The 9,672-nt window shown below is 33.4% G+C and overlaps 1 protein-coding gene across 2 annotated transcripts; it reads right to left on the bottom strand.

Moving 5' to 3' along the window:
* Window positions 1-580: 580 nt before the first annotated feature.
* Window positions 581-3,618, bottom strand: LOC132287209 (uncharacterized). Of its 2 annotated transcripts, XM_059789762.1 has the most exons (7): window positions 3,477-3,618; window positions 3,319-3,399; window positions 3,127-3,246; window positions 2,888-3,028; window positions 2,506-2,749; window positions 996-1,118; window positions 581-888 (listed from the first exon to the last, which is right to left on the bottom strand). In XM_059789762.1, exons 1-5 carry the CDS (start codon window positions 3,579-3,581, stop codon window positions 2,663-2,665), a joined length of 534 nt encoding a protein of 177 aa, XP_059645745.1. In that variant the 5' UTR covers window positions 3,582-3,618; the 3' UTR covers window positions 581-888; window positions 996-1,118; window positions 2,506-2,662. The 2 variants fall into 2 exon arrangements, with proteins under 2 accessions (XP_059645745.1, XP_059645735.1); XM_059789752.1 differs by having other exon boundaries at window positions 581-1,118.
* Window positions 3,619-9,672: the final 6,054 nt, after the last annotated feature.

The raw sequence follows: 9,672 nt of genomic DNA, 5'->3' as shown, positions 1-9,672 counted from the left end.
TTTTCTCTAAACACTTATTTATGGATGTAATGTGCAACCTAATTAGCGGTGTGGAGTATAAAACCACGTTTTCAACTGCAAAAATAAATTCCTTTTGCGAAGGTACCACTTTTTTTCCAAAGGTACCACGTTTTTGAACTGAAGGTACTCATTTTTGGCGTCAAGGTACCACGTTTTCTCTAAACACTTATTCATGGCGCTAATGGAGCTGTTTGTGGATGTAATGTGCAACTTAATTAGCGATGTGGGGTGTAATACCATTTTCAATTGCAAAAATAGGTACCTTTTGTAAAGGTACTACTTTTTTCCCAAAGGGACCACGTTTTTTGAACTGAAGGTACTTCTTTTTGACGTCAAGGTACCACGTTTTCTCTAAGGAAGATCCAAACCAATTTTTCATTCATTAAACTATCCATTTATCGACACCATGGAACCAAGGAAGATCCAAACCAATTTTTCATTCATTATAAACTGCTTCAGTTTTAAACTCCATCAAATTTGAAATTAGTACATTAATATAGTAGTGAAAGAAATTTCATTGAGGCCCTAATATAATAAGCCATACAATACTAATTCCTGAGAACCCAAAAGAGCAACTTCATTTGATTTCATGTAAGGTAGATGCCAATATAATAAGCCATACAATAGTTGCAAAAATATACCAACCTAATCCACAATCAAAAGTTGCAAAGCTACTATTCTTTAAAACTTTAAAAATAGCTAACACCAACAGAGTGCAAAATACATGAAAAAAAAAATGACACTATTCAACAATACAAATGTCCCATATCCCACATCATTTCAGGTACCACTTTTTAGAAAATTCAACGATCGTCCTATCCCACTTCCTCTAGCTTCCAACTGGGCAAATACTGGTATGTGAGGTTCCTTGAGGTAAATGGTACCTTGTTGGCTGATGGAGGTGATGTTAGAATCATAAAAATAAAAAAAAATAAAAAAAATTACTAACCACAAGTAAGCTGATGGAAGCTTACTTGAAATCAACATGCTTGACCAAATGGATAAAGTGCTTTGTTCTTTACAAAATCCTTCATTTTGTTATTGTCATCTGAAAGCAAATTTGAAGCAATAATTGCACGTAATCTATCAACATCCACCTGCAAATTAAACCAGGTAAAGACAAATCATGAATATAGGATAGGGAAATGGACTTCATGCGTGAATACATATAAGTGTAAATAGATAGGAATCTAGTGTTGCAGAAACTATATATTTGATAAAGAAAACTTTTTCAACAATGTTGAATTTGGCATATGTACAAAATCTCGGTGATACTAAACTTTTATATGTGAAATATTGCATAAACAGGTAGCTTCATCCTTGGGAAATATGTTAGCAATTTGGTCAGATCAGCACAGAGACAGAACATAAACAAAACCAAAACAAATCTAATAATACGAAAGATCTCCCTGTCCCAAAATAGTTATCCCTTTTTACTGATTCCAAACACTCAATGGCACGCACCTTTTTTCTGACATTCCAAAAGTAATCTTAAAGTGACTATTTATTTTGAAATTTTTTAATCATTCATTTCAATATGTCGTAGTTTCAGTATCTTTTGTGTTCGGTTCATTTTTAATGAGCACCACTAAGTACAGTGAAGTGACCATATAAACTGCAATATGTTCATTTAAAATGACAGGAGTCCAGTATTTGCGTATCTAATTGGTTAGGTGATGTAGGAAAAACAAGGTTGACTGAAAATATTTAAGAATATGCTATTCATTTAAACCTCATCTAGCAAAGCTGGTTTCTACTCGATAGGACCCATTATACAGTGGATGTCAAACATTTTCTATATCATCTTCATGTTAGATCCGTACTCACTAGAGCTGGATGCTTTCTCTTTCAAAAAAATGGCACACATTAAGGGTATACTGCTTTAGGGGGTTCTAAGGTTGAAAATTTTGTTGCCTAAAGGGGGTGCTTACCGCTCTCTTTGTTTCAACACGTGCCATAGTCCCCTGGTCTTCCCGCTATTGACACTACGACATTGCAGCCTAGCGGGGAGAGATCGGAAAGCGAAGTACTTGCACACAAACATGGGTTTAAAAGATGCAAAAAGAAAAAAGAAAGGTATAAGCTGGAAAACGTGTAAAAATAGAATGGGGAGTGCAGTGAAGAGGAAGGAAAACGTTATAGTGGATGCATTTTGTGGTTGCATTAATTTTTTAAATTATGTTTGCATGTATTGGAATTGAAGACCCTCCAGTTTCAACCCTTGAACAAAAGTATGTAGGAATGTGGATCAGTTTTACAAATATATTTTTTGAAACCTTTAAAGGCAAGACCCATTTCTTCCTTTGAAGACTAATGACCAGTGGGTGCTTAGATTAACAATGCACCAATGGTTTAGAAGAAAACAGAGAATTAAATGATTAACGAAGAGTATCGAGGAGATTGTGTGATTTAGTAATTCGGTATTTTCTTCATTCGGGGAAAAAAATAAATAAGACCCATGTAAAAAATAGAATTGGGCTTCACCTTCTCTTTTGGGTGACTGAGTGAACCATCCCATTTCTCCATGAAGTCCAACATGAAAGCATCACAACTATCACTGAATAAAAGACTGTTTAGGTATCTGTTAATTATAATTGTGAACATAATCAGTACACCAAACTAGGAACATTAAGTGATAAAATTACCTATCGGGCTGTTGAGGTACGTTGGGCACATTGTATATGAAGTTTTGTAGATCTCTTCCGGTGAATACCTCAACCAACATTACCTACAAATGCACAATATATAAATGATTAGAGTAAAAAATTCAGTACCACGTTCTTCAACTTGTATACTTTACCGTCCTAATTTAACAGTAAATGAATACATAATCAAAAAAATGAGCTCATATGTAATAAGCATTTACCAAATCTTTTGACATCTTGTCTGGAGTACGCTTATCATGCGAACATTGCTTCATTGAATCCAACACATCCATACGACTATCGCAAATGTTAAAGACATACAAGCACCAATGTTTCTCATTTACAAGTATTGGAAAGAAAAGCTGCATATTTAACAATGTAAAAATTTAATTACTTTTAGAATCATATTTTTTTGATAAAAGTATAATAATTATTTATGTTTGCAAGCGATAAATATTACCATATTGAATTGGCAAACTTTGTTATCATCGACATTCCTTATCCTTTTATACTTGTTCCAAACTGCTTGTATTTTACCTTTCCTATCAACCACTTTTGAAGGTATCTTGGAAAGTTCAATCTGAAAATGCACACAATTGATAACCTAATATGTGTCAAACAAACACTCACTATAGATAGAAGAATTTGTTACCCCAATCGAAGGCGGAAAGAAAAATTTGGTTCCTCTACGCTTTTGTTTCAGCTGGAGCATTTGGCAATAGACTTCAACCACCTACAATGATCACATTTAAACCATTAATGCATGCGTGTGATTGGTTTGAAAAATCAATCAACTTTAAGTGAACATACCATATTTGATATCCAATGATTGTAAGAGATTGTTCTCATCTCTTTTCTTGTGAGGAAAATATCATTTATGTTCACCAGCATTTCACTATAATTAAACAATAACATATTAAGTGTTTGAGCATAGAAAGTAAGTAAATATAGAGCAAATAAGAAATTATTTATATAATTTCTCACTCATCATTTTTGCTCTCATCCATGGCATATGAGATGACTGCCTTTGCTTCTGGACGAAGGACACGCAATCGGTTGACCTTCATTTCAACCCAAGGTGATCCCTTATGGCGCCCAGGCTTTATAACACGTAATAAAGGGATCACTGCTTCCTGCACATCACGCTCCTCTTCCATTGCTGTGGAGGTTCCCACTTCCTCCTCCATTGGTGCGGGGATTTCTCCTTCCTCCTCCATGGGATCGTGTTTTATAAAAGATTGCCAGGGTGAGTTTGCTTGTCTTGTGGAGGTTTCGAATTCCTCCTCCACTGGTATGTGGGATTCATCTTCCTCCTCAATCGGATTGTGTTATGCAAACAATTGCGAAGATGGGTTAGGTTGTCGTGTGGATGAACTGGGTTCTGAGGATCTCGACCCCCTGCCTTGGCCTACATTGTGCCGTTGCTTCCATTTCTTAACAACTTTAATAATTTCATATGCCAACTCCTAACAATTTTAAACAAGTTTAATAAATATATATATCAGTTAATATATAAATGTAACCGTAGAGTTCCAAGTAATTATGAATATGCAAATATAACCGTATATTTAGTACCAATTATAAAAAGCCATAATTGACGTGATTACCTTATCGGCATCTTCAGATGTATCAGTTGTAAACTTTACCTCACCGAAGCTGAAACCATTATATTTATGCTTCTCCAAATTCAACCTCTCGCCTATTAATTTGTTGGTCCATCCACGTACGCATGACATCTCAGGCTTCGGTTTTGGTCCATTGACATCCACACGGTGTAGGTAGAAAAGCTACAACATATAAGCCATTATGATAATGACATTATAGCTATTTAAAATAAAATGATAGATACATTACAAATATTATATCTTAGAACATACCATGAGAAAGAACAAGCATCCATGTATGTATGTACAACCTTCTCTTCCTTCCTTTCCTTTATAGGACGCAATTCCTTTTTTCAACCAATCTAAAACAAACTTCCCCCAATTATACGATTTAATAGCATCCACATTGTCAACCGCTGCCAATAACCTTTTGCTTGTCTCATTTTTCGATATGGGTGCTAGAAGTGATCCGCAAGCGAAAAGGACAAAAGCCCTCTTGAAGTCATCCCCAACAGGAAGAACGTCTAATTGATGCACTAAGTTTGGCACTTCTATTACACCGTCCTTTAAAAAAATGCCATTTTCTAACCAATGCACACTTTGTACAATATAATTTGGCACATCTTCTCCTCTTCCCGAGGGTAGGCCAAGTACCTCTTCAACGTCACTTGGCGTAACATGGATCCGAGCGCCAGATTCAAGGGTGAGATGAGATGTTCTAGGGTCAAAGTGTTCTACCAACCATAAGCACAGGTTGCGCTTCAAAATGGTACACTCGATGTCTAAAAGGGACCCAAACCCAATCTCTTGTACGGCAACCTTTTTGTCTTCACTTAAATTGCAAACCGTTTCCTTGAATTTATTTGGAGAACACCGGGTATTCAACATCTACAAATAAATTACCAACACAGGCACATTAGATACAAAAAGGAAGGATGGAGCACATATATGGACATAACAGTCCAACTTAAATTTACCAATTTGCACTTCTACACATTACATGTTGAAAAGATTCAATCTCAAATCTGCTAGCTTACAAAGGCACTTGGGAGTACTCATATATTCCTAATTCATTAATTCAATACACATTCTTCGGAATTAATCCAACTAAGCACGTTAATGATAGGTAAAACATACAAAAATAAGCATATATAAAGCATCACTTAACCCAATCGAATAGATAAAAGGAAAAAAAAAAAACACTTACAGTTTTTATTTTTATTTCTTTTATTGAAATTGTTGAAAAGTTCTTTTCCTTGGATGTTAATGGTTGTATGGTTTACCTAATAAGGGAAGGAGGAAGGATCCAATGTCCTCATACCATTTGTTATAGGAATGAAGGTTCTACCTCGTATTTTTAATTAGAGAATAACTCTAGGGGGTTTCGATTACCATTGGAAATGCTCAGCTCAGAGGATAAGTAATGGACCTTTTTGTTGATGATCTTATGTTAATCGCAGCTGGGATGTTGAATCTGTTAAAATACTGACAGAATCAATAGCTCAATTTAGTTTTAACTTCTATTTCTAGCTTGATTCCAAATAATGCAAAGAGGTGTCATATTCTGATCTGGTATAGAGACTGCTACTCAAAACCTAATTCTCAGAAAGCTTAATTTCTCTATTAGGACCCTCCCAATTAGATATTTGGGAGTTTTATTATTGTCTAATAGACTGAATAAGCAGCACTGTGATCCTTTAATTGAGGAGTTTTGGACTACCAACTACTCATTTTGTGCTGGAAGGTTACAACTTATAAAGTCTATGCCATTCTCAGTGCAAGTTTATGTGGCTTCCCCCTTTGAATCTAGGACATTCAAAATTCAAACACACAATCAATTACCAATTAAGCACCCAAATTGGCCCACAAATATTAATAACATCAGTTTCTCGAGTCAAATAAATAAGTTAAGAATTATCCTTTTTCAAATAAAGTTTTATGACAACACCATGATAATGATGATTTTTATTTTTGGGAAGCACTGGAAGTGTTTTTGTTGCTTCTACAACTGAATAACTACACAAATCTTTCAACCTTCAAACACAAAAACACACACACAAAAGAAAATAAAAAAATAAAAAAATGAAAATTTTGTTGTTTATATATTAATAAATTTTGTTACTTTATATTGTACTTTGTTTCATATACAATTGGGTGCCTGTCTTAATTGACAGATTTATGCTTCATGCGGTTAACATCCAATTTATTATTAGCATGAAAAAAACTGGAATAAAAAATATATATATATAGTTAAATAATTAAAGATATGACTTACCAGTATGAAGTGATGAAAGCACTCTAAAATATGGTAAGACTGTAGGGTGCTGCAATTGTAAAAATTATAATCCACAATAAGGGCCTTCAGCTTGTTCAAGACTAAAGTTCAACCCAAATTTACCAATTAGTCTTTCAAATCCTGCAAAGGGAGATCCTGTTTCAGTCATTATCTTCACAAATATTTATAACTAAAATTCATAAATAAAAAAAAAAGTATATAAAAAAGATCATAAAAATTTTCACCAAATAGGATTTAGTTTGCAAAACAAGAATTACAGTTACAAATCTCAGAACAAGATAACCATAAACACGAGAAGCTAGAATGAACACGAACAGTCATCTTAAGACATATACACCAACTTATTAACTATTAATAGAAAATCGAACATGACACAGATATTCAAATTTATAAGTCCAGTCTTCATTTAAGCTGAGTCTTATGCAGTAGTTATGCTACAAAATAGGAACCACATGCTTTAGCTTTTATGTTACTATAATTATAAATTAAGGAAGGCTATTCTAAGTGTAAAGAAATAAGAAAGTGTGCATCAGAAACAAAGAAATAAAGAAAGAATTAATGAAAGAAAATAGAGTTAGCATGCTTAGGAATGCAAGGCTCTCTTCAAACTGGCAACTGTATGCTAAACTAAAAACTACTTCAACCCTTGTTTTCTTTAGATATACTCTTGTTGAAACTCAGAATTTGTAATTTGGTGGTTTGACAAATCTCACACATACATGTTACTTTCAGAAAAATATGTGTACATGAGTCCAGTTAACTGATGGGAGATATTCTGATGACGTTTTCTTGAGTCTCCGTTCAAGTTTCAAGCTTAAATAATTTATCCTATCATGAATTTATAAATAAGGTCACATCAAATCCAACTTCTAAATATTAATTTTTTTGTCTTTCTTAAAGGGCAATAAGAAAATTGAAGACCCAATCAGGGTCATCTCTCCTTTCTGCATTTCGATCAGCAAAAGGAGAAAAGGTTTTGGAAGTGGAAGGGACAATCACCAGGGACAATCACCAGCCAGCCGGTTTTTCAAGACGTGGGAATTTCTACATGGCCTAGTATATTTTTGTGATAGTTCAACTCTTTAGTATTCAAAATGCTACTTTATATATATATATATATATATATATATATATATATATATATATATATATATATTTGATAAAAAAAAAGGGGTCAGGTGACATGGTGAAAGCTTAAACTGGCCACTATAAGGAGACATATTTAAGTATGAGATCAGCCATTTCGTAGGCTGTAAACAAGCTGAGTCAAGCCAACTTTATAGAGCTTATGCTCAGCTTGGCTGGTTAGAAGCAGTGTCTGAGCTTAGTTTGAGCTTGGTTAATTTTTTAACAGTTGTGATCAAACTTGACTCACTCAAATAAACCAATTACTCAGCTCGGTTCACATAAATGAATTGAGTTCTTAAGAAGTTCTGGAGGATGGGAAATTTGGAGCCTTGTTATCATAATTGTTAGTCAAAATAAAATACGCGCGTCATGCTTTGCAACTTCCCACTGTTGGAGCAAAAGATTGAGAAAATGTGTCTGTGTGACTGTAGATTCTTAGTTTTAATTGTTGATTAAATTTGGACCATTGACTTCTTTTTCTGTAAACAAATGAATATCAAATCTAAAAGATAGGTGAAACGCATGAAAAACTTAAATTAACAGGATAATCTGCCAAGGAATGCTCTACGATGTCTCTAAATGCTAGTTCAAAGTTTCAAATTATGTATCCACATAAGGTATAAAGGAAAAAACAATCATGAGACTTGCTACATCAACAATATTCAAACATATATACAATAATAACAACGAAATAGTAAAAAAAGGTTCAATAATTGCTATACTACTTTCACAAGTGATTGAAATTTGCAATAAACTGTACATTATGCATAAAAAGGCTTCCTAATAACTATTGGAAAATCTGAAAATTTGGATACAAGTCCATTCAACCAATCTTTTCCTAAGTCCTTATACTTTATCCTATGTTTGGTTGCCAAGAAATTGGGAAAACAAGAAGAAATTAGGAAACATAGAATCTTGTAACAATTCTACTCCTTTATAGAAACTTGTTAATCTTAAAGTTTTTCTTCTTTCCTTATTTTCTCTGCTACCAAATAATGGACAGTTCAAAATTGTTGTGTTCTAGCCTAATTTAACCTACATCTTAACTTAAAAAGTCCAAGCAATGACTTAAACTTTTATAAAAGATTGGGATGATCAATACCAAAGTCCATGCCTTCTAGCAAACAAATTTAATGACATAGCTAGCCCTTTGTCCTACATTGTTAATTCTCAACATACACAAAGAAACATCATCCACATTTGCTACAAAATGAAATTTTGCATAGACACCATTATTAGTAAGACAAATCCAACAAAATGAGATTAATTAATCAACAATAATCTACTTATCCTAAATTATTTTTCAGTCAACTTGTTTATTCTATAGAGAAAAGAGTATCACCGAGTGGCCTAATTGATAGAGTGGCCAGCTTCCTGTGTTCGAGTCCTTTCTCCTTCTAGTTTGCCAAGGAAAAAAAAATAGAGAGAAAATACCATTTTCATGGCTGGGAATAACATGCACTTCTACTGTTACGTTATTAGAAATAATTGTACTTTAGCTTGATGGAATGTCTGGAACAAAATTTTAGCAACTTGAGGTATAAAATCTACAAAAGAAGTACATTATTCGCTTGGAATTCAACATTTTAATAGAAAGAAATCTTTAGTATGCATATGTTTCTGGTAAGGGGAGAAAATTGTGACATTTCAGTAATCAAATAGGCATAATATGGAATCTAATCCCTAATAATTGAGAAGTAAAGTCATAAGATTAAAGATGCAAAACTAAGACAAAGATGAAATAATTAACACATTTATTGTATAAGATAACTGCAATTGTTGGTAGAATATATCAACTACTTATTCCTATATAAGAGATTATACCTAGTTGATACTTCCATAATCATTATATTCACCTTCTCACCAAAATTAAAGCACGTATGTAAAAAGCATGCTATTAACCACCATTAAACTTAACTAGAAAACTTAAAAATAATATTTTTGGAGTAATTATCTAAAAAACAAAAGTGACTAAACA

This window comes from Cornus florida, unplaced genomic scaffold (assembly GCF_030987335.1).
Source record: "Cornus florida cultivar Cherokee Brave unplaced genomic scaffold, ASM3098733v1 CherokeeBrave_3.0.0_Hap2_Chr02, whole genome shotgun sequence".
Taxonomy (NCBI): Eukaryota; Viridiplantae; Streptophyta; class Magnoliopsida; order Cornales; family Cornaceae; genus Cornus; species Cornus florida.
Note: the sequence above shows the minus strand (reverse complement) of the source record. Positions and strands in the feature narration are given on the sequence as shown.

Excerpts from the sequence above, each read along its gene's own strand:
- LOC132287209 (XM_059789752.1), bottom strand. The coding sequence starts at position 3,581 with ATGTTATTGTTTAATTATAGTGAAATGCTGGTGAACATAAATGATATT. Across the intron at positions 3,400-3,476 it reads ATCATTGGATATCAAATATG|GTGGTTGAAGTCTATTGCCA; the intron begins GTATGTTCACTT and ends TGATCATTGTAG. Across the intron at positions 2,750-2,887 it reads ACAAGATGTCAAAAGATTTG|GTAATGTTGGTTGAGGTATT; the intron begins GTAAATGCTTAT and ends GTGCATTTGTAG.